Consider the following 25,727-nt stretch of genomic DNA (forward strand, 5'->3'; position numbering starts at 1 on the left):
TATTTAGTATCGCCGAGTCCATAACGACCCGACCTATAAAACTGTCCTACTAGTTAACCCCTTCAGTGAACACAGTAAAAAAAAAAAAAAAACGAGGCAAAAACCAACGCTTTATTATCATACCGCCGAACAAAAAGGGGAATAACACGCGATCAAAAAGACGGATATAAATAACCATGGTACCGCTGAAAATGTCATCTTGTCCTGCAGAAAACGAGCTGCTATACAGCATCATCAGCAAAAAAATAAAAAAAAGTTATAGTCCTCAGAATAAAGCGATGCAAAAATAATTGTTTTTTCTATAAAATAGTTTTTATTGTATAAAAGCGTCAAAACATAAAAAAATGATACAAATGAGGTGTCGCTGTAATCGTACTGACCCAAAGAATAAAACTGCTTTATCCATTTTATCAAACGTGGAACGGTATAAACGCCTCCCCCAAAAGAAATTCGGCGAATGAGCAAAAACCAAGGCGCACCACACAGATGTACATATGGTATACCAACAATATGAAAATATGATACGGGGTGCAAGTGAGTGATAAACAACTATGTAATACAAACAAAGAAACAGGTATCACTCCAATGATGCACACCACATATAAAAATAAGAAACAAGATATTGAAAAAAACACAAGATTTTATTGAAACACCACATAAAACATAATTAAAAACAACAAGCACAAAGCCCTGTCCATAAAAATAAATGCAAGGTACAAGAATATGTACTTGGGAGGGCGATACGCGTGGGGCTGCTTTGTCCCTAGTCCTGCTGGCGTGCCAATTTACCCCTGGACTGTTCCTGGCCACCCTTCTGCCTTGGGTAATCTTTGTCCCAGCAGTTGCTGGGGACGCTATTTGGCGGTCCTTTCTCTGCTGTTAGCATGTTATTTTGGGACTATTTTCATAGCCCAGTGAGTCTGGGTAAGACACCTATAAGTGTCCCATGAGCCGCATAGGTTACTGTTTATATTCAGGCACCCTACGTATAGGGTGGTGCAGGGTGTACATTCTCTGGCCAGCTTGGTATTTTCAGCTGACCATATATAGTCCTTACTTTATCTTGGGTATAGGCAGGGTTACAGTATTGCAGGTTTGTACATTTATTGTGCTTTATACATATTATTGTACCTTGCATTTATTGTTATGGACAGGGCTTTGTGCTTCTTTTTAATTATGTTTTATGTGGTGTTTCAATAAAATCTTGTGTTTTTTTCAATATCTTGTTTCTTATTTTTATATGTGGTGTGCATCATTGGAGTGATACCTGTTTCTTTGTTTGTACCCCAAAAGAAATTCATGAATACCTGGTTTTTGGTCATTCTGCCTCACAAAAATCAGAATAAAAGCGATCAAAAAATGTCACGTGCCCGAAAATGTTACCAATAAAAACATCAACTCGTCCCACAAAAAACAAGACCTCACATGACTCTGTGGACCAAAATATGGAAAAATTATAGCGCTCAAAATGTGGTAGCACAAAAAATATTTTTTTGCAATGAAAAGCGTATTTTAGTGTGTTGGCTGCCAATCATAAAAATCCACTAGAAAACCTGCTATAAATAGTAAATCAAACCCCCTTCATCACCCCTTTAGTTATGGAAAAGTTAAAAAATTAAAAAAATGTATTTATTTCCATTTTCCCATTAGGGTTAGGGCTAGGGTTAGGGCTAGGGTTAAGGTTAGGGCTAGGGCTAGGGTTAGGGCTAGGGCTAGGACTAGGACTAGGGTTAGGGCTAGGGTTAGGGCTAGGGTTAGGGCTAGGGCTAGGGTTAGGGCTAGGGCTAGGGTTAGGGTTGGGGCTAGGGTTAGGGCTACAGTTAGGGTTGGGGCTAAAGATAGGGTTAGGGTTGGGGCTAAAGATAGGGTTAGGGTTGGGGCTAAAGTTAGGGTTAGGGTTGGGGCTAAAGTTACGGTTAGGGTTTGGATTTCATTTACGGTTGGGAATAGGGTTGGGATTAGGGTTAGGAGTGTGTCAGGATTAGGTGGTGGTTAGGGTTACCATTGAGATTACGGTTAGGGGTGTATTTGGATTAGAGTTTCAGTTATAATTGGGGGGTTTCCACTGTTTAGGCACATCAGGGGCTCTCCAAACGCGACATGGCGTCCGATCTCAATTCCAGCCAATTCTGTGTTGAAAAAGTAAAACAGTGCTCCTTCCCTTCCGAGCTCTCCCGTGCGCCAAAACAGGGGTTTACCTCAACATATGGGGTATCAGCGTACTCAGGACAAATTGGACAACAACTTTTGGGGTTCAATTTCAACTGTTTCCCTTGGAAAAATACAAAACTGGGGGCTAAAAAATAATTTTTGTGGAAAAAAAGGATTTTTTATTTTCACGGCTCTGCGTTATAAACTGTAGTGAAACACTTGGGGGTTCAAAGTTCTCACATCACATCTAGATAAGTTCCTTGGGGGGTCTAGTTTCTAATATGGGGTCACTTGTGGGGGGTTTCTACTGTTTAGGTACATCAGGGGCTCTGCAAATGCAACGTGATGCCTGCAGTCCAATCCATCTAAGCCTGCATTCCAAATGGCGCTCCTTCCCTTCCGAGCTCTGCCATGCGCCCAAACGGTGGTTCCCCCCACATATTGGGTATCAGCGTACTCAGGACAAATTGGACAACAACTTTTGGAGACCAATTTCTTCTCTTACACTTGGGAAAATAAAAAATTGGGGGCAAAAAATCATTTTTGTAAAAAAATATTATTTTTTATTTTTACGGCTCTGCATCATAAACTTCTGTGAAGCAATTGGTGGGTCACAGTGCTCATCACACATCTAGATAAGTTCCTTGGGGGGGTCTACTTTCTAAAATGGTGTCACTTGTGGGGGTTTCAATGTTTAGGCACATCAGTGGCTCTCCAAGTGCAACATGGCATCCCATCTCAATTCCATTCAATTTTGCAATGAAAAGTCAAATGGCGCTCCTTCGCTTCCGAGCTCTGCCATGCGCCCAAACAGTGGTTTACCCCCACATATGGGGTATCGGCGTACTCAGGACAAATTGTCCAACAACTTTTGGGTCCATTTTCTCCTGTTACCCTTGGTAAAATAAAACAAATTGGAGCTGAAGTAAATTTTTTGTGAAAAAAGTTAAATGTTCATTTTTATTTAAGCATTCCAATAATTCCAGTGAAACACCTGAAGGGTTAATAAGCTTCTTGAATGTGGTTTTGAGCACCTTGAGGGGTGCAGTTTTTATAATAGTGTCACACTTGGTTATTTTCTATCATATAGACCCCTCAAAGTGACTTCAAATGAGATGTGGTCCCTAAAAAAATGGTGTTGTAAAAATGAGAAATTGCTGGTCAACTTTTAACACTTATAACTTAAAATTTTGGTTCCAAAATTGTGCTGATGTAAAGTAGACATGTGGGAAATGTTACTTATTAAGTATTTTGTCTGACATATCTCTTTGGAAAATTGTGAAATTTTCAAACTTTTTGCCAAATTTCAGTTTTTTTCCACAAATAAACGCAGGTAACATCAAATACATTTTACCACTATCATGAAGTACAATATGTCACGAGAAAACATTGTCAGAATCACCAGGATCCGTTGAAGCGTTCCAGAGTTATAACCTCATAAAGGGACAGTGGTCAGAATTGTAAAAATTGGCCCGGTAATTAACGTGCAAACCACCCTTGGGGGTAAAGGGGTTAAAATGGTTTTTAGTACTGATGACCGAGTGTGCTCCCTACTCGAGTTTTCTGAGCATGCTCGGGTGTTCTCCAAGTATTTTGGGCGTGCTCGTAGATTATGTTTGTGTCCCCGTAGCGGCAAGATTTGCGGCTGCTAGACAGCCTGAATACATGTGGGGATTCCCTAACAAACAGGCAATCATTGCATGTATTCAGGTTGTCTAACAGCCACAAATCATGCAGCTGCGGGGACACACACATTATATACGAGCACGCCCAAGATACGGAGAACACCCGAGCATGCTCGGAAAACTCGAGTAATGAGCACACTCACGCATCACTAATGGTTTTCAATTCATATAACAAGAATAGCCATCCCATCAGTGTTATAGTATATGAGAACCTCTAATTGATTTTGTAGAGAAAAACAAGCAAACCTCTAAATCATGTTTGTAAAAATGCTAATAAATCAGTAATATATGTGTAATGCCCCAAAGTTGTAGTTTATGTGTCTTTAAGTTGCAGCAGCTGCCTCATTAGGTTGCATATTTCTCTTGGCAGATAATGTACCTTAGAATTCAGTACACACAGTACAAGGTATATATATATATAGGTATAGAGTGATTTACTTATTATGCTCTTCTATCAGGAGGATGTTAAGAGTTAACAAAGCAGCCCTTTTTTCCATATATGCCCAGAAGGTCAGTGTGTCACCTAAGAATGTGAAGGAGCAGGTAGGAAAGGAGCAGAACTCCTGTAAAAAAGAAACCACAGCTTCAGATAGCTGTATGATCAGGACTGTGGGTATACGAAAAAGTTAAGACACCGGAATCACTGCACCATTGTTGTATCTGATTATTCCAGAAAGTGCAGTAACTGTGATTGCTGCATTGGATTTGAATCTCTGTTAAATCATCATTTGTCTGGATGTACCCATGTATTCATGCAACAAGCAAAGTTTATCAATAGCCTCTCTGGCCTCCCTGTTTTCTGGACTATTCGGAGTGCACTACCTTACATCACACTACCAGGAAACAGAGGTTAATTAAGTGTACCCTGGCGTCACAAACTTTGTTTTCTTGTATTTTTGTCCCTGCCATAGCGAACTGATAAGATCCACACACCACATGGTGCATGACCTATGGCATAATAATGCATCTCAGCATTACATATGTATAGCAGATGACTTGAGGACATACTTACTCTTTATCACCTTTGTTAAAACTGATAGTTGCCCAGCCTGGGATGAATCCTGGGTCCCTTGTAAACCACAGAATAACCAGCAAGATAAACAGAACCAGAACACAGATTTCTGCAAAAGACATAGACCCCAACTTCTTGTGCTCAGAAGAGATAACTTTATATGCTCGCTTCTCTTTTTCTTTTTGTTCAGGTTTTCCACCACAGCCAAAGTTTTTCTTAAATCTAGAAGGAAAACAGTCTGGTCAATTCCTCACTGGAGACTATTTCAGGTTCCTGGCTTTATGGAAAACAAAATGTAAATTCGGTGCATCAAGAAAAAACAATAGACAAAGCTGATGTTAGCAGACAGACAGTGTACATGTATGTAGATGATTTCTAGATGTTTTCAGAATTTAACATATAGATAGAGGGAGGAAGGTCACTCCTATTAGATTTGGGTGCACAAATAGGGTTCCACCCCAAATTTTGGAAGAAATCTGCCTTTCATCAGAACCAGATTGTAAAAAAAGAAATAGAAGATGAGAATGACATTGTAGCAGCGCTTTAGTTAATGTGAATCATTGCTGGTCAATAGCGTTCTAGAGGAGCTTACGATTTGAAGCATTTTTTATAGTCAAGGGACTGATAATGTTCATAATCCCCAAATGATCTCAGACCCATTAATCTTAGAGCAGTAAATGGCTATTCCCATCTCAAAGATCCTATCCCAATATTTGCTATATCTCTTTCCTCGTGCAGGAATCAGAAAGATTAACTTGCTGAAATTAATTTACAACTATTTGTCATCGGGGATCATACTGTGTGGGTGCCATCATACTGTGTGAGGGCGTTGTGAGGTCCGTCGTATTGTGTATAGAAAGCTTGTGGGGACAATACACTCTGGGGGACTGTGCGGTCCATTATACTGTGTATGTGGGAGGGTTGTGGGAACATTATAAGGTTTGGGAGCTTGTAAGGGATCATTCTGATGGGGAACTCTGGGGGTCATCATACTGTGTTGGGTGACTGTGGGTGCCATCTCACTATGTTGGGGAGCTGTGGGGGATCTTACTGTTTCGGGGGTTGTGGAGCCATTATACTATGTATGAGACCAAGATACTGTTTTTGAGGGCATCATATTGTGTAAGAGGGGCTATGAGGTAGATAAAAAAATTTAGGAAGCTAATGGACGACTCTCATACTATGTTGGGAAGTGTTGGGCAAGCATACTGTGCCGTGGCTGTTGGGCATGCCTAAAGTGGCCAAATTATATGCTAAGTATCTTATTTTTTTTCTTATTTTCTAGCGCAGTAATGCAGCTTAAATTTCATACATTTCATGTGTGCATGCTATAGCGCTACAGAGTGCACCTTTATTTGTTAGTTATGTATGGAGACGGTTACTCTTAGTATGCAACTGTACACAACAGTTTTCTGTTTAGAAGTCACGGACAGTCTATTGATATTTATACATAGGCTCTTTGACTGAGCACTCCACCCATCAGACCATGGCGGTTTTAATTACAGCAGGATCATATTTACTCATATAAATGTAGGCTTCAGATCAGTAGAGAAATCATATTGGGATAGGTTCCCAGCAATGGTGGTCACCTTGCCATGGCTGCAACTTTTCTTTTTATTTTCTAGAGCAGTAATGCAATTCAAATTTCATATATTTCATGTTTACATGCTATAGCGCTACAGACTGCAACTTTATTTGTCAATCATACTGTGTGTTGGGCTTCTGGGGACATCATACTGTTTGGGGAGCTCTGGGGACATCTTACTTGGAGGGGGTTGGAGATATTGATGATGATATAAGGGCGGAATACATAGGAGCAGTATGATTTGTTGCTTTTAATAAACTTTCTAAAAAGCAGTAAATTATATGGTTTTGATTAACTGTTGCTCATAAGAATACATTTTGCCATATACTTTAGCAGTAGCAGAGTCAGCATGCTTAATTCTGCTCAATATTAAGTGATAAAATTATATTGTTATAAAATAATAATATGCCAATATTGAGCAGAATTAATACCAGCCTGTTTGTTCATCTCTCTGTAACAATCACGGCATCTCATGTGCCCCCTTTCGAAAAATTTTCACCCACCGTTGCTCCCGACAGTAAGGCTGCAGTCACACATTCAGTATTTGGTCAGTGTTTCACCTCAGTATTTGTAAGCCAAAACCAGGAGTGGGTGATAAATGCAGAAATGGTGCATATGTTTCTATGATACTTTTCCTCTGATTGTTCCTCACCTGGTTTTAGCTTCCAAATACTGATGTAAAATACTGACCAAATACTTCTAGCGTGACACCGGCCTAATAAGAAGATCTGTGAATAACACCAATATTCAATTGATAGTGAAAGAGAGAGATAGCAGAGGTGCCAGTCGCAGTACTAGGCTCAAAGTCATTGATCACTGTTATGGCGTAGTTGGCATCTGTTCTGCTGTATTTGAATTACAATTACACATTTGTTTCTTCATACTTAATGTACTAAAAAGCATTCGCAAAACAGCACAATAGTTTTTATAGAAAAAAAATCTATACTAAATGTCAGAGTGTTTTTGTGTGAGTTTTGGCATTTCTCATGTAGTTCTTCTTGTGGAGGAAATAATTGTTTGTTTTTTTAAATGCAAAAGAAATTTCCTGAAAATCCACACATTAAGCTGTGACTATTTACCGCACAAAATGTGCAAGTTGGAATTTTTTTTCCTCATCTGTATTAATAGCCAAATTTTACATCAGTATACTCCACACTAAAATAACAGCCTGTTGCAAATGTGGGCATTTTGGTAACGTACCCATCAAGCATTTCTCATTTTGTAATTTTTGGGAATGGGGTTGAATTTTGCTGAGAAAATAGAAAAAAAAGTATACATTTAAAAGGGTTAGCCTTTTTTAAATTTATGGCCTGTTCTTAGAATACGCCATCAATATCTTATTGGGGAGTCAGTCATGTCCATCAGTTTTTACAAGCACAGGCAATGAATGGAATTCTCGGATGCTGTCGGAGCACAGAAGATCTGTAATTTTTATAGTGGCTGCAGCTGAGTACTGCAAGTCCACACCCTATTTAATAGGGGTGAATCTGCAGTACTCTGCTGCGGGAATTATAGTTTTTACTGCGCTGCTGTGTTCCGTCAGCATATGAGACCTTCCAGCCGGTATCGGCGTCAGTAAAAGCTGATCAATGGGGCTGCCAGGTATAGCACCCTAACCAAACAGATATTAATGGCTTATCCCAATGATTGGCCATCAATATAAAAAAAAGTTGCCAACCGCTTTAACTGTATATGTCTGTTTTTTACTAGTCCAATTTGACAACGGTACACATCTCACCTCACTGATTCCCTTTAGTGCTGCCAACTAAACATCAGTGTTGCAGGCAAAGTACACAAGGAGCAGCAGCAGAGATCTGGGGAAGGTAAGTAAAGGTACCGTCACACTGAACGATATTGCTAGCGATCCGTGACGTTGCAGCGTCCTGGCTAGCGATATCGTTCAGTTTGACACGCAGCAGCGATCAGGATCCTGCTGTGATGTCGTTGGTCGCTGCAGAAAGTCCAGCACTTTATTTCGTCACTGGACTCCCTGCAGACATCGCTGAATCGGCGTGTGTGACGCCAATTCAGCGATGTCTTCACTGGTAACCAGGGTAAATATCGGGTTACTAAGCGCAGGGCCGCGCTTAGTAACCCGATGTTTACCCTGGTTACCATCGTAAAAGTAAAAAAAACAAACACTACATACTTACCTTCCGCTGTCTGTCCCCAGCGCTGTGCTTCCCTGCACTGGCTGTGAGCGCCGGCCAGCCAGACAGCACAGCGGTGACGTCACCGCTCTGCTTTCCGGCCGCTGTGCTCACAGTCAGTGCAGGAAAGCACAGCACTGGGGACAGACAGCGGAAGGTAAGTATGTAGTGTTTGTTTTTTTTACTTTTACGATGGTAACCAGGGTAAACATCGGGTTACTAAGCGCGGCCCTGCGCTTAGTAACCCGATGTTTACCCTGGTTACCGGCATCGTTGGTCGCTGGAGAGCTGTCTGTGTGACAGCTCTCCAGCGACCAAACAGCGACGCTGCAGCGATCGACATCGTTGTCGGTATTGCTGCAGCGTCGCTGAGTGTGAAGGTACCTTAACACACTGTTTTTTATGCAACAAACCTATTCACACAACTTTCTTGAAAATAGAAAACTCCTTTAACACTCACTACTGACTAAACAGAAACCAAACAAACAGTACTGGTGAAAAGTTTGGAATCTCCTGTCAATGCAATGATCTTCCTCATTCTTATTAGAATACGCACATTGTAGAATCAGACTGAAGGCAGCAAAACCATGAAGACACATATATGGACCCAATGAGTAAAGAAATACGCGTGAAGCAAGCTTGAATATGCGTTAAATCTTAGGTTACTCTAAGTACCTCCGTTTTACTCTCATAACAGCATTACACACCCTTGGTATTCTCTCAGAGGTGTCATCAGGTAGTCACATCGAATGGCTTCCAGTGCACAAGTATGTCTTGTCACAAGATTATTTGTGGAATTGCTAGCCTTTAGAAAGAGTCTGCAACCATCATCTGTGTTTTGCGGAGGCAGTGTTGGTACAAAGATCCATACAGTATTTAGCCCTATTCCACAATTGCTGTGACCACTCAACTAAATAAAAAGTCCATCATTACTTCAAGACATGAAGGTCAGTGAATCCATAAAATTGCTAGAACCTTGAAGGTTTTCTGAAGTTCAGTCATAATAACCATCAATCACTATGATGAAACTGACTCTGATTAGGACTGCCACAGGAAAGGAAAAATAACAATTTCCTCTGTTGCAAATCATAATTTCATCAGCCACCAAGTGCTCAGCAGCACCTCTGGGAACCCCTTCAAGAACGTTGAAAAGCCATTCAAGGTGAAAACTAGACCTTGCCAAGGGTATGTAAAGGACATCAGAGTAAAAGAGGGTACTTTGAATAATCAGGTTTGCCACACAATCTGGTTCTTTCACACGCGTTTCTTACCTCCTTGTTTCTATATGTGTACCTTTGTATTTTTCTTATTTTCAGTCTGAATCTACAATGTGAACACATTCCAATATGAATGGGGAAAACCATTGCATGAGCATGTGTGTTTGTGATGTACGATAATATGTCCCGATGATAAAGACAATATAACATCATTTTGGGTTTTCACATATCAATGATAAAACAGCACGGACTTACTTTGTTCCCAGGTACATTATCTGAAGCCATATCCAGGAAAGAGCGAGCAATATAATCATCGTAGGGAAGGAAAATCCAAACCATGATGCAAAATTGATAATATTATTGTTTCCAGGGAACAGTCTGGGTAGAAAAACAATACAGTACATCTCATTATTTAGGAGTCAAACCCCATTCTACAAAAAATAATAAGCATTATTATTGGTATTATCCATTATGTTTCTTCTGATCCTTGAATTGGCACCATGTCCTTTTAGAATTGTTCTGTAACTTTTCCAAAATTGTCCTTCTGATAACAACTGATTGCTAACGTGTGTAGGTCCTGCTCAACTCTGTGTGGTTGAAATGTTTGTTAGAGAACAATGAAAATTTCTTGTTCAAATAAGGCTCTTTCCTGTGAAATTCAGCAATCAGATAGCCAAGATTAGAAAAGCGCATCTTATCCCTATTGAGTCCTGAGCCCATTCCATACACTAGCACTCAACATGTACCATACATATGTGACAAATCTGTTAAAGCATAAGTCCAAAAAACTATGGTCTATCCATTCATTCGGATGTAAAATAAAAGAGTGATGTACCGGACTATCAATTTATCTGCTCCGTTAGAGAATGAATGGCACAGTGGTATGATTGTATAGCTACTACTTTCAGACAAGGCTATCCAGTGGTTGGACCCCCACTAATTTGCAAGTTATCACCTACCCCATGGATAGGTGATAAATTCTAAAGATGAGAATAACAGTTTAAGTAGACGTCAAGGATGAGGCCACATAGTGCAGCTGGCTGCATAGTTGAAACTCTCACCACCCGCAGTGGCCAATGGCCGCACAATTATGGCACACCATGGTTTCACTACGGCATTGTGTTCTACATGAAAGATGCACTATTATTATTATTATTTATTATTATAGCACCATTTATTCCATGGCATTTTTGCATGGAGGAGGGGTATACATAATAAAAACAGGTACAATAATCTTGAACAATACAAGTCACAACTGGTACAGGAGGAGAGAGGACCCTGCCCGCAAGGGCTCACAATCTACAAGTGATGGGTGAGGATACAGTAGGTAAGGATAGAGCTGGTCGTGCAGTGGTTTGGTCATATTATAACCTTTACCACTTGTGTATCATCACACATCAAAAGTGAAATAAAAATAGACCCATCATATCACGCGGGAATATAGAACAATACATGTCCTTTATAAACAGTTGCTTGCTACATATTCATTTTATGAAAAATAATATATTACATTAGTTAGTGTATTGGTTTCAGAGTCTAATTTCAATTGTTAATTATTAAAGCTTAGAGGAAACCTGCCACCCCCAAAATCGATGGTGAGGTAAGCTCACCGTCATCAGGGGCTTATCTATAGCATTCTGTAATGCTGTAGATAAGCCGCCGATGTTACCTGAAAGAGGAGAAAAATACATTAGATTATACTCACACAGTGGCGGTCCTGCTCCGATGGGTGTCTCAGGTCCGCTCCGGCGCCTCCCATCTTCATTCCATGACGTCCTCTTCTGGTCTTCACGCCGCAGCTCCGGGGCAGGCGTACTTTGTCTGCCCTGTTGAGGGCAGAGCAAAGTACTGCAGTGCGCAGGCGCTGGGCCTCTCTGACCTTTCCGGCGCCTGCGCACTGCAGTGCTTTCCTCTGCCCTCAACAGGGCAGACAAAGTACGCCGGCGCCGGAGTCGCGGCGTGAAGACCAGAAGAGGACGTCATGGAATGAAGATGGGAGGTGCCGGAGCAGACCTCAGACACTCATTTGACTGGACCGCAGCGGAACCGCCCCTGGGTGAGAATAATCTAACGTCTTTTTCTCCCCTTTCAGGTAACATCTGTGGCTTATCTACAGCATTACGGAATGCTGTAGATAAGCCCCTGATGACGGTGAGCTTACCTCACCATCGATTTTGGGGGTGACAGGTTCCCTTTAAATAGATTTAAATAAATGCAAAATCTGCTTATATTGTATGCTGTTATACTGTAGAAAAGTGCTCGGGGTATATCTGACATCCACTAATATTACCAAATAAATAAATGCTGCAACAGAGTCATCCACAAACTGGTGGATCAACAGTATATATCCACACATTGGTAAACATAAGCAATCACATCTATGTATACAGAATCTCTACGCTATGTAGAAAGAATGGAACCTGTTTCTAAACCTAAAGAAGCAGTTGTTGAAACCAGGAATAATTTGGCTCAAAATTTTAGGCTGAAGCATTACTCTGGAAGATTCACAGAAAGGGACACTATACCGGGATGATAGAATGTGCTCAGTTATACTGGGTTACCACTCAAGTATCATGGTGCTCGGATGTGCTCTTTCTTGGCGAGTAATGGGCAGTACTTGATGTAAAAATTGAATCCCCGTCTGCATCTTTGGTGCCTGTTACGCAGCCAATAGGCATGCGAGGATTGCCTGTGAGACACTGTGATGCCATAGCCATCTTGATTGTGGCATTACTGTGATTGGCTGTCCATCTGACATCAGCAGGGATTATAAAAGGACAGGGGCCGCCCTGCTCGGCACACTGACTCCCATTGCACAGCTCTGTGATGCTTTGTATTGGAGGGAGAGCGTGCTTGCCTAGGCCTGTGTGCACAGCATAATGAATCAGAGGCCTGTAGTGATACTGGTGCTGAAGCTAACAGCCCTTTTAAGGACTAATCATTTGCAGCACATACAATCTGTATTTAGCCTAGGAAGGGAGAATGAGTTGCAGCAGCAGGGAAAGTGTTAGAATCCAGTCTGTAGACAGGGATTAGGCCTGTGCAGTCCATTGGCAAATATATAACTGCAGTTTTTTTTGTGTGGGGCTGAAAAAAATGAATATATTTTGATCCATCAAGTATTAGAAGGCTTGGACGTCCTTTTTGTGTAATTTCTGCGCTCCTATTCTGTAGTGTGGAGTACATTTCTGTGATCTGTAAAATTGCTAAAAGCTTTAAAAAATGTTGAAGGTTTCAATTTCTCACAAAGTCAGTGTTACGTGGTCTGTGAACATTTCTGTGATCTCTAAAAGTGAACAAAAGCTTTAAAAAATGTTGTACGCTTCCATTTCACAGACATACAGTGTTAATTGGTCTATGAACATTTCCTTGATCTCTAAAGTGAACAAAAGCTTTTAAAAATATAGGCTTCCATTTCTCAGACATACAGTGTTATGTGGTCTGTGAATATTTCTGTGATCTGTAAAACTGCTATAAAGCTTTTACATTTTTTTAGGCTTCGATTTGTCAGGCATACACTGTTACTTGATTTGTGAATATTTCTGTGATCTCTGAGTTAAAAAAAAGCTTTTAAAAATTTTGTAGGCTTCCTTTTTTAAGACATACAGTGTTATGTGTTCTGTGAACATTTCTGTGATCTGTAAAACTGCTAAAAAGCTTGTAAACATTTTTAGGCTTCCATTTGTCAGGCATACACTGTTACTTGCAAAAAATCCTATATAGAAAACAAATATCAAATAATATTCAATATATATGCAAATAGTAAATATTACCAATAAACATATACCCAAAGAAAATATTTACTAAAAAATCAATCAATGAATTCAATCATATTATTTCATTTTATTAGCATAAAAACGATGTGACACAATCAAAAAAATTTTTTGTTTTAAAAAATGTTTTGTTTTATTACAAATAAATTTATTTAAAATAAATAATTTTCTCAAAATTCTTATTCCGGCATTATTCAGATTCCTTCTTTCATTTTTTGTATTATTACGTTTTTATTATAGATTGTTTATTATTTATTTTTATTTTTAATAATTTCCCTTCATCGCGTTTTATTAATAAAATATTATGTTTTAATTTCCTATTGTCCTTCCAAGTGTGGTAGGGTGCTTTTTTTTGTCCTATTTATATTTATTTATTTTTTTATTAAAAAAAATTATTTATTAAATTAATTTTCAAGGAATGGCAAGACCTGGAAATTGTGAGAAATTATGTCATATATATACATTTCTATTTAATCAATTAATATCATTTATGCGCTGATTATATTAATTGCACTAATTATATTATGCACATTTTATTTTTAATAATATGTATAATTTTTCGGTATGTATATGTACACTTTATGTATGGATATATGTGTATGGATATGAGTATGTATGTGTTGTATGTGTGCATGTGTGTTTTGTGTATGTGTGTATACAGTCATGGACAAAAATTTTGAGAATGAGACAAATATTAATTTTTCCAAAGTCTACTGCTTGATTTTTTCTAATGGCAATTTGCATATACTCCTGAATGTCAGAGTGATCAGCTTAACAGCAATTACTGTACTTGCAAAGTCAATATTTGCCCAGAAAATGAACTTTAACCCCCAAAACACATTTCAACATCATTGCAGTCCTGCCTTAAAAGGAGCAGCTAACATCGTTTTAGTGATTGATCCATTAACACAGGTGTGGGTGTTGATGAGGACAGGCCTGGCGATCAATCAGTCATGATTAAGTAAGAATGACATCACTGGACACGTTAAAAGGAGGCTGGTGCTTGGTATCATTGTTTTTCTTCAGTTAACCATGGTTATCTCTAAAGAAACACGTGCAGCCATCATTGCACTGCACAAAAATGGCCTAACAGGGAAGAGCATCGCAGCTACAAAGATTGCACCTCAGTCAACAATCTATCGCATCATCAAGAACTTCAAGGAGAGAGCTTCCATTGTTGTCAAAAAGGCTCCAGGGCGCCCAAGAAAGACCAGCAAGCGCCAGGACCGTATCTTAAAACTGTTTCAGCTGCGGGATCGGACTACCAGCAGTGCCGAGCTTGCTCAGGAATGGCAGCAGGCTGGTGTGAGCGCTTCTGCACGCACTGTGAGGCGGAAACTCTTTGAGCAAGGCCTGGTTTCAAGGAGGGCAGCAAAGAAGCCACTTCTCTCCAGAAAAAACATCAGGGACCGACTGATATTCTGCAAAAGGTACAGGGAGTGGACTGCTGAGGACTGGGGCAAAGCCATTTTCTCTGATGAATCCCCTTTTCGATTGTTTGGGACATCTGGAAAACAGCTTATTCGGAGAAGAAGAGGTGAGCGCTCCCACCAGTCTTGTCTCATGCCAACTGTAAAGCATCCTGAAACCATTCATGTGTGGGGTTGCTTCTCAGCCAAGGGAATCGGCTGACTCACAGTCTTGCCTAAAAACACAGCCATGAATAAAGAATGGTACCAGAATGTCCTCCAAGAGCAACTTCTCCCAACCGTCCAAGAGCAGTTTGGCGCCCAACAATGCCTTTTCCAGCATGATGGAGCACCTTGCCATAAAGCAAAGGTGATAACTAAATGGCTCATGGAACAAAACATAGAGATTTTGGGTCCATGGCCTGGAAACTCCCATGATCTTAATCCCATTGAGAACTTGTGGTCAATCATCAAGAGACGGGTGCACAAACAAAAACCAACAAATTCTGGCAAAATGCAAGCATTGATTATGCAAGAATGGACTGCTATCAGTCAGGATTTGGTCCAGAAGTTGATTGAGAGCATGCCAGGGAGAATTGCAGAGGTCTTGAAGAAGAAGGGTCAACACTGCAAATATTGACTTGCTGCATTAACTGATTCTAACTGTCAATATAAGCTATTGGTACTCATAATATGATTGCAATTATATTTCTGTATGTGATATAAACATCAGACAAACACTAATAAAAACCAGAGGGCAGCAGATCATGTGAAAATATAATTTTGGTGTCATTCTCAAAAATTTTGGCCATGACTGTACACGTATACATACATTTTTATGTATTTTTGTATATATCATTGTCTTATTTATCGCTTTACACGGGGTTTTTTTATTATTTTTTATTACACGGATTATTTTTATGTATGATCCGCCTATATGTATAGGTTCACACAGACACACTTGTAAGATTTTGTTTTACTTTAGCTACACTTACATCCATATTTACATAGGCACATTCACACATATTTATAGTTTATGCTGATTAATGATGTAATTCATATTGTATATCATTATACCTTGCACCATGCACTTTCATATTTGTTTCGGTAGCTCATTGTGTGTATATATATTTATTTTTTATTTTAATCACAAATATGTTCTCTTCTTTTATTCAGTTCCGTTCTTGCCCATATATTATCCCATACCCAATATGGCTGTGCACCGTACTGCGCGTGCGTGCGCCCCATCTTGGTGCTGGGAACCTGGCGCGTCATTGACTGTGACCTTCGGCCGTACTCGGTGACTCACTTCCGGTTTCCGGCTCCAGTGATGGCGGTGGACGTGCGCTCTGTTGCGGCGCCATGTAACTATAGCGCCCCTTATTTATAATTATTCTGCAGCTGTTGTGGTATTATATATTGCTGTCGCACCCTACACACGCCACTCCCTGACGAAGCGGTAGCGAAACGTGCGTTGGAGTGGTGTGTGAGGGGGCTGCGGCACGTCTCTCTGGTTGGCATACATGGCTGGTTTCCTCACTAATTATTGATTTGTTCTTACATCCCCTTATTATGTCGGTTCATGTGTTCACAGCATCCGTGAGCTTCACTTTTTGTTTTATACTTACCCCTATCATTTCTCATAAACCTTTGATATTTATTTCATATAATTTTGACTTTGGTAGCCACTATATTTATTGCACCTATATTGGAGAAATTCGTTTTTACCTTATAAATATATTTATATATATAATTAGCTATTATATTCATTGCACTTATATTGATAAAGTCCCCCCTTTTTTATTTTTTTATTTTTTACATCATCTCATATATACATATATATACTTATATATTCTTTTTGGCATATAGTCACTGGTTGCACATTTTGATATATTTGGTGTTTTATTCACGTCCTTTTGCATTATTATTATTATCTGCTCACCAATATTATTGTATTCGTGTTCACATAAATATTTTTTCACACTTTTAAACACAGTACCATATACCTTCATTTTTTATTTTTTATATTTTTTATTTTTATTTTTTTTATTTTTTTTTTAAATACCTTGTTTAGATTTCATCATTTGATGCCTGTCACTCCTTACAATTTTATTTTATTTCAGTTTAAATATTGTTGCTATAAAATTCTTGGATTTGTGTATTAGATATTAAATACAATTGGCTACTAAGGTGTAAAATATATTTTTTGGGCCACATTATCATGCACTTTACCATTATATGAAATATTGTATTTATTATCATATGAAATATTGTATTTTTCTTATTATATTTATTATTATTTATTTATCAAATTACTTCTTATAATTTATTATTTATTACTTATTATTTTTATATATTTTTTTTATTTCATTATTATTTCCTTTTACCAGCAATGTGAAATTGTGTACATTAATTATTATAGTCTTTATTATATTATGTAACATTTATTCTATTTATTATTTTTATTCAGAAAAACCCTTTATGCTTTTTACCAATTAGCTTGATGTGCCCTACCCCCCACATACTGATTATTATTGTATTAATTTTCAATAAATTTATTTGTAATAAAACAAAACATTTTTTAAAACAATTTTTTTTTATTGTGTCACATTGTTTTTATGCTAATAAAATGAAATAATATGATTGAATTCATTGATTGATTTTTTAGTAAATATTTTCTTTGGTTATATATATATATATACACTGTTACTTGGTCTGTGAATATTTCTGCTATCTCTGAAAGTGAACAAAAGTTTATAAAAATGTTGTAGGCTTCTATATCTCAGACATGCAGTGTTGCATGTTCTGTAAACATTTCTGTGATCTGTAAAACTGCTAAAAAGCTTTAAAAAATTTGGTAGGCTTCCATTTCTCATACATACAGTGTCATGTGGTCTGTAAACATTTCTGTGATCTCTAAAAGTGAAAAAAGACATTTAATTAAGCAAGAAAAAAGGTGGTGGAGTAAGGTCAAGGTAAAGGGTAGTGATATGGTCTATATAAGGTTAAGTGGAGTACTGATTAAGTTCAATTATTCAAAGAATGCAAAGAATGCATGTGAGACATAAATTACTCAATCATTGTGGAAAATTATACAATATCATATAAGACAATAAACAGAACTAGGCAAGAAGTTAATCAGTTGACACAAAAGGTCATGCAGTACAATGTTGAATGCTAATGTAAAAAACTAATCAGTCCATTTATTATTATTATTATTATTATTTATTATTATAGCGCCATTTATTCCATGGCGCTTTACATGTGAGGAGGGGTATACATAATAAAACAAGTACAATAATCTTGAAAAATACAAGTCACAACTGGTACAGGAGGAGAGAGGACCCTGCCCGCGAGGGCTCACAATCTACAAGGGATGGGTGAGGATACAGTAGGTGAGGGTAGAGCTGGCCGTGCAGCGGTTTGGTCAATCGGTGGTTACTGCAGGTTGTAGGCTTGTCGGAAGAGGTGGGTCTTCAGGTTCTTTTTGAAGGTTTCGATGGTAGGCGAGAGTCTGATATGTTGTGGTAGAGCATTCCAGAGTAGGGGGGATGCACGAGAGAAATCTGGTATGCGATTGTGGGAAGAGGAGATAATAGGGGAGTAGAGAAGGAGATCTTGTGAGGATCGGAGGTTGCGTGCAGGAAAGTACCGGGAGACGAGGTCACAGATGTATGGAGGAGACAGGTTGTGGATGGCTTTATATGTCATGGTTAGGCTTTTGTACTGGAGTCTCTGGGTGATGGGGAGCCAGTGCAGGGATTGACAGAGGGGAGAGGCCGGGGAATAGCGGGGGGACAGGTGGATTAGTCGGGCAGCAGAGTTTAGAATAGATTGGAGGGGTGCAAGAGTGTTAGAGGGGAGGCCACAGAGCAGGAGGTTACAGTAGTCAAGGCGGGAGATGATGAGGGCATGGACTAGGGTTTTTGCAGATTCTTGGTTTAGGAATGTGCGGATCCGTGAAATATTTTTGAGTTGGAGGCGGCAGGAAGTGGAAAGGGTTTGGATATGTGGTTTAAAGGAGAGATCAGTGTCAAGGATTACCCCAAGACAGCGGGCTTGTGGGACTGGGGAGAGTGGGCAGCCGTTTACTGTAATGGATAGGTTCGTTGGGGAGATCGCGTGAGATGGGGGAAAGATGATGAATTCTGTTTTGTCCATGTTAAGTTTTAGAAATCTAGTGGAGAAGAAGGATGAAATAGCAGACAGACATTGAGGGATTCTGGTTAGTAGGGAGGTGATATCTGGTCCAGAGATGTAGATCTGTGTGTCGTCAGCATAGAGATGATACTGAAAGCCGTGAGATTCTATGAGCTGTCCTAGGCCAAAGGTGTAGATGGAGAAGAGCAGGGGTCCTAGAACTGAACCTTGCGGGACTCCGACAGATAGGGGGCGAGGTGAGGAGGTGGTGTGTGAGTGGGAGACGCTGAATGTACGGTCAGTTAGGTATGATGAGATCCAGGATAGGGCCAATTCTGTGATGCCAAGGGATGAGAGGGTCTGTAATAATAGGGAATGGTCCACTGTGTCAAAGGCAGAGGACAGGTCCAGGAGGAGGAGGACAGAGTAGTGTCGCTTGCTCTTGGCGGTTAATAGGTCATTGGTGACCTTAGTTAGGGCAGTTTCAGTGGAGTGGTGTGACCGGAAGCCTGATTGAAAGCGGTCGAAGAAGGAGCAGGAAGATAGATGGGAGGACAGTTCAGTATGGACATGTTGTTCCAGTAGTTTTGAGGCAAAGGGGAGAAGTGATATAGGGCGATAGCTAGATACAGAGGATGGGTCAAGAGAGGGCTTTTTGAGGATAGGTGTGATTGTGGCATGTTTAAAGCTTGAGGGGAAAATGCCAGTTGTTAGTGATAGGTTAAAGAGATGGGTTAGGGTTGGGATGAAGACTGTGGTGAGGTTTGGGATGAAGTGGGATGGGAGTGGGTCAAGTGCACAGGTGGTGAGATGCGATCTTGAGAGTAGAGTGGAGAGTCCGTCTTCTGTAATGGTGGAGAAGTTGGTTTTGGAGGTGGAGGGCTGGGTAGTTGGGAGGAAGGGTTCTGGGGGTTGTTTACTAAAATTGTCTCTGATGTTCTCAATTTTCTGCTTGAAAAATGAGGCGAAGTCTTCAGCTGAGATGAGTGGGGAGGGAGGAGGTGCTGGGGGACGGAGGAGAGAGTTGAAGGTGTTGAATAACTGTTTGGGGTTGTGAGACAGGGAGGATATGAGAGATGAGAAGTAGGTTTGTTTTGCTGTGGCGAGCATGGTTTTGAAAGCAGTGAGGGACTGTTTGAATGCGATGAAGTGCTCGATGGAGTGGGATCTTTTCCATCTGCGCTCAGCAGCTCTGGAAGCTCGCCTCAGTTCTTTTGTCATGCTGGTGTGCCAGGGTTGTCTATTGATTTTGCGAGCTTTGGTATGTGTGAGAGGGGCAAGAGATTCCAAAGCTGCAGCTACTGTGGTGTTATATAGAGTGGCAGCATCATCCGCATTGTGTAGGGAGCTTATGTCTGTGAGAGGGAGGAGGGATTCAGAGAGTGAGTGAAGATCAAGGTGTTTAAGATTTCTGCGAGGGTGTGAGAGTTTGTGGGGTGGGGGTTGTAGACAAGGAGTGGAAAGGGAAGAGAATGTAAGTAGGTTGTGGTCAGAAAGAGGAAGAGGTGAGTTTGAGAGGTTAGATAGGGAGCAGAGGCGGGTGAGAATGAGGTCCAGTGTGTGACCATCTTTGTGGGTGGCTGTAGAAGACCATTGAGTGAGGCCAAAGGAGGAAGTGAGAGATAGAAGTTTAGTGGCAGCTGAGAGGGAAGTGTCAATGGGGATGTTGAAGTCGCCCATGATGATAGTGGGGATGTCAGTGGCGAGGAAGTGGAGTAGCCAGGTGGTGAAGTGGTCGAAGAAGGTGGTGGCTGGCCCTGGGGGACGGTAGATGACAGCCAGTTGGAGGTTGGAGGGGGAGTAGATGCGCACAGAGTGCACCTCAAAGGAAGGGAGGATAACAGAGGGTGGCAGTGGGATTGGGGTGAAGGAGCAGTTATCTGACAGGAGAAAACCAACTCCTCCGCCATGCTTGCTGCTGGGGCGGGGTGTGTGAGAAAGGTGGAAGCCACCGTAAGAGAGTGCCGCAGGGGAGGCTGTGTCAGAAGGGGTGAGCCAGGTTTCAGTGATGCCGAGGAAGGAGAGTTTGTTATTGATAAAGAGGTCATGGATAAATGGAAGTTTATTGCAGACAGAGCGTGCGTTCCATAGTGCTCCAGATAGGGAAATTGGGGGAGTGGGGGCAGGATGAATGGGTATGAGGTTACTGTGGTTGCGAGGACGTGTAGAGGATCGTGGCAGGGGATTAGAAATGAGTGTGGGGATGTGATGAGGAGGGCCAGGATTTGGGGATATGTCGCCAGCAATGAGGAGCAGCAGACAGAGCGTTAGAAGGTGTGAGCTGGATAGGTCATGATGTGGCCGTGTGTGCCTGGCGAGAAAGGATTGTATGTGGAGGAATAGTTCTGTGGAGGAGGTGAGATGACTGGGGAGGATGGAGGGAGAAATGACTAGTTCTTTACTGGGTGGAGGGACTACAGGAGATAGGAAGAAATAGAGTAGTATGGGGGTGAATGTGAAAAGAAACCGAAACATTATAGTGGTTTTCTATTCCTTTACCTTCCAGTCAATTCCAGTCCAATTCTAGTCTAATTCATAGCAATTAAAAAACTGCAATTTAAAAATGCAATTTCTAAGATGGTCAGACACGTCTGGTCAGACTCATGGCTATGAATTTATGGGCACCTAAGGGTTCACAGCTGAGAGGGAGGATGTGGGCGTGTGTGTCTAGAGCACATGTTCACAGTTAAGCCAGGTCATAAAGAGGGGGTGGGGTAGATGGCCACTCAGGTATGCAAGCAAGAAGCAAGGGAAGTGAAATACGAATGGATAGAAAACAATGGGTAAGCAAAGCATACCAGGTGGGAATTATATGCAGTTCACATAAACACACATTGCAGGAAAGGCAGAGTAGATGGACAGCAGCATACCAGGTGGGAATTATATGCAGTTCACATAAACACACATTGCAGGAAAGGCAGAGTAGATGGACAGCAGCATACCAGGTGGGAATTATATGCAGTTCACATAAACACACATTGCAGGAAAGGCAGAGTAGATGGACAGCAGCATACCAGGTGGGAATTATATGCATAGCATAGATGTAATGTAACATAACATAGATGTAATTTACAGCATAGATGTAATGTAGAGCTAACTCATGTTGAAGTAAACAAAAGCTTTCAAAAATTTTGTAGGCTTCCATTTCTTAGAAATACAGTGTTACATGGTCTGTGAACATTTCTGTGATCTCTAAAAGTGAACAAAATCTTTTAAAAATATTGTAGGCTTCCATTTCTCAGGCATACAGTGTTATGCCTGTGAACATTTCTGTGATCTCTAAAACTGCTAAAAAGCTTTTAAAATTTTTTACAGGCTTCCATTTTTCAGACATATAGTGTTACATGGTCAGATGACAGCAACACATAAAGTGTTTGTAATATTCAATATTTTAATGAGGCCTGCCAGTTGTTTCAGGGGTTTGTGGATGATCCTCCTCATCATTTCTGTATGGCTTTGCACTTTCTGAAAAGCCTTTATGACTGTATAAGTACATCAACTAAACTTTAAAAACATTTTTGTTCAAAATTTTTTATGGATTCAATGACTAATCCATACAGCGTAACATGGTTATGGTTGCATTACGGTGGTATGTACAGCTTACAAAAAGCAAAGAAAAATAGTTCAGGATTAGACTACTCATCCACACAGTATTACGTGTTTTCTGTCACATTTTTTGATGGTATATAGCAGTATTATAAAGCTTTTTAAAATTTAGCTTGTTTCGCAACACTTCTTACCCACACACTATTCCCTGTTCTGGGGTGCATTTACAGTTGTGGCCAAAAGTATTGACACCCCTGCAATTCTGTCAGATAATACTCAGTTTCTCCCTGAAAATGATTGCAATCACAAATTCTTTGGTATTATTATCTTCATTTAATTAGTTTTAAATGAAAAAACACAAAAGAGAATGAAGCAAAAAGCAAAACATTGATAATTTCACACAAAACTCCAAAAATGGGCCAGACAAAAGCATTGGCACCCTCAGCCTAATACTTGGTTGCACAACCTTTAGCCAAAATAACTGCGACCAACCACTTCCGGTAACCATCAATGAGTTTCTTACAATGCTCTGCTGGAATTTTAGACCATTCTTCTTTGGCGAACTGCTCCAGGTCCCTGATATTTGAAGGGTGCCTTCTGCAAACTGTCATTTTTAGATCTCTCCACAGGTGTTCTATGGGATTCAGGTCTGGACTCATTGCTGGCCACCTTAGAAGTCTCCAGTGCTTTCTCTCAAACCATTTTCTATTGCTTTTTGAAGTATGTTTTGGGTCATTGTCCTGCTGGAAGACCCATGACCTCTGAGGGAGACCCAGCTTTCTCACACTGGGCCCTACATTATGCTGCAAAATTTGTTGGTAGTCTTCAGACTTCATTATGCCATGCACACGGTCAAGCAGTCCAGTGCCAGAGGCAGCAAAGCAACCCCGAAACATCAGGGAACCTCCGCCATGTTTGACTGTAGGGACCGTGTTCTTTTCTTTGAATGCCTCTTTTTTTCTCCTATAAACTCTATGTTGATACCTTTGCCCACAAATCTCTACTTTTGTCTCATCTGACCAGAGAACATTCTTCCAAAATGTTTTAGGCTTTTTCAGGCAAGTTTTGGCAAACTCCCGCCTGGCTTTTTATGTCTCGCGGTAAGAAGTGGGGTCTTCCTGGGTCTCCTACCATACAGTCCCTTTTCATTCAGACACAGACGGATAGTACGGGTTGACACTGTTGTACCCTTGGACTGCCGGGCAGCTTGAACTTGTTTGGATGTTAGTCGAGGACGTTTATCCAACATCCGCACAATCTTGCGTTGAAATTTCTTGTCAATTTTTCTTTTCTGTCCAAATCTAGGGAGGTTAGCCACAGTGCCATGGGCTTTAAACTTCTTGATGACACTGCGCACGGTAGACACAGGAACATTCAGGTCTTTGGAGATGGACTTGTAGCCTTGAGATTGCTCATGCTTCCTCACAATTTGGTTTCTCAAGAGCTCAGAAAGTTCTATGGTCTTCTTTCTTTTCTCCATGCTCAATGTGGTACACACAAGGACACAGGACAGAGGTTGAGTAAACTTTAATCCATGTTAACTGGCTGCAAGTGTGATTTAGTTATTGCCAACACCTGTTAAGTGCCACAGGTAAGTTACAGGTGCTGTTAATTACACAAATTAGAGAAGCATCACATGATTTTTCGAACAGTGCCAATACTTTTGTCCACCCCCTTTTTTATGTTTGGTGTGGAATTATATCCAATTTGGCTTTAGGACAATTCTTTTTGTGTTTTTTCATTTAAGACAAATTAAATGAATATAATAACAAAGAATTTGTGTTTGCAATCATTTTCAGGAAGAAACTGAGTATTACCTGACAGAATTGCATGGGTGTCAATACTTTTGGCCACAACTGTATATGATACATAAGACTAAAAAAAAAAACATTTAAACGTTTTGCTGGGTTACAATTCTCAGACATACAGTGTTCTTGGGTACATTTCCTTGGTGTATAACCTAAAAAAAACTTGTTCAAAATTTATCAGCATTATATTGCTCATCCATAGACTATTCCGTGGTCTGGAGTCCATTTTGTTGTTATAAAAGCCTCAAAAAAATTGTTCAAAATTATATTACTCACCTATGGATTATTTATCAGTATCACATTGCTCACCCATAGGGTATTATATCTTCTTTGGTACATTTAGTTGATATATGTACTGTAATCATCAAAAAACTTGTTCCAAATTTATCAGTATCATATTTCTCACCCATAGGGTATTACATCTTATTGGTTACATTTTGTTCTATAAAATCCTCAAAAACTTGTTAAAAATTTATCGGAATTATATTGCTCATTCATAGGGTATTACATCTTCTTGGGTACATTTGATTGCTATAAAAGCCTCAAAAAAAATTGTTCAAAATGTATCAGTATCTTATTTATCACCCATAGAGTATTACATCTTTTTAGGTACATTTCGTTGCTATAAAGGCTTCCAAAAACTTGTTCCAAATTTATCGGTATCATATTGCTCACCCATAGGGTATTACATCTTCTTGGGTACATTTCGCTGCTATAAAAGACTCCAAAAACTTGTTCAAAATGTATCGGTATTATAATGCTCACCTATAGATTATTCTGCGGTATGGCGTACATTTAGTTGGTATATACGATAACCCCAAAAATAGTCGAGGGCTCCATTCAGGTTCCATCCTTCCTACATATCACAGAGATATAGGTTGCTATATTTTTCCAAATTTGTTGATATATATTCACTAATTTGACAATGGCATTGTTGCAGCATTCATTTCTTTGGTAATATTTTCAGATGTCAGATTAAGGCTGGGGTCACACAAACGTATATTCTCTTCTCTGAGAGAATAGGATCGATTTTTGTAATGACACTCTCAAAAAACTCTGAACAGTAAGCTGAGTATGATTTGATTCTCTTGAATGAGAGAATTGTAGCACAGGTGTGAGAAGAGGGAGAGCATAATTTCTCCATCTTCTCCATTTTGTGGGTCTGGGAAAATCAGACTTCACTGAGATGTCATCTGAGTGCAGTCCAATGCTTTCCACGCACCCAAAGATTTGAATGGGTAAGAGACATCC

At 40.0% G+C, this 25,727-nt stretch overlaps 1 protein-coding gene across 2 annotated transcripts in view; it reads right to left on the reverse strand.

Moving 5' to 3' along the window:
• The window catches only part of SLC13A2 (solute carrier family 13 member 2), a 234,826-nt gene that overhangs the window by 32,931 nt on the left and 176,168 nt on the right, over positions 1-25,727 (reverse strand). For both annotated transcript variants that reach the window (XM_069761239.1, XM_069761238.1), the window contains exons 6-7: positions 10,056-10,178; positions 4,849-5,070 (exon numbers count right to left, since the gene is read on the reverse strand). In XM_069761239.1, coding sequence (XP_069617340.1) covers positions 4,849-5,070; positions 10,056-10,178 — 345 coding nt within the window. The remainder of the gene's footprint in view (positions 1-4,848; positions 5,071-10,055; positions 10,179-25,727) is intronic.

The sequence above is a fragment of the Ranitomeya imitator genome, chromosome 3 (assembly GCF_032444005.1).
Source record: "Ranitomeya imitator isolate aRanImi1 chromosome 3, aRanImi1.pri, whole genome shotgun sequence".
NCBI classification, from domain to species: Eukaryota; Metazoa; Chordata; class Amphibia; order Anura; family Dendrobatidae; genus Ranitomeya; species Ranitomeya imitator.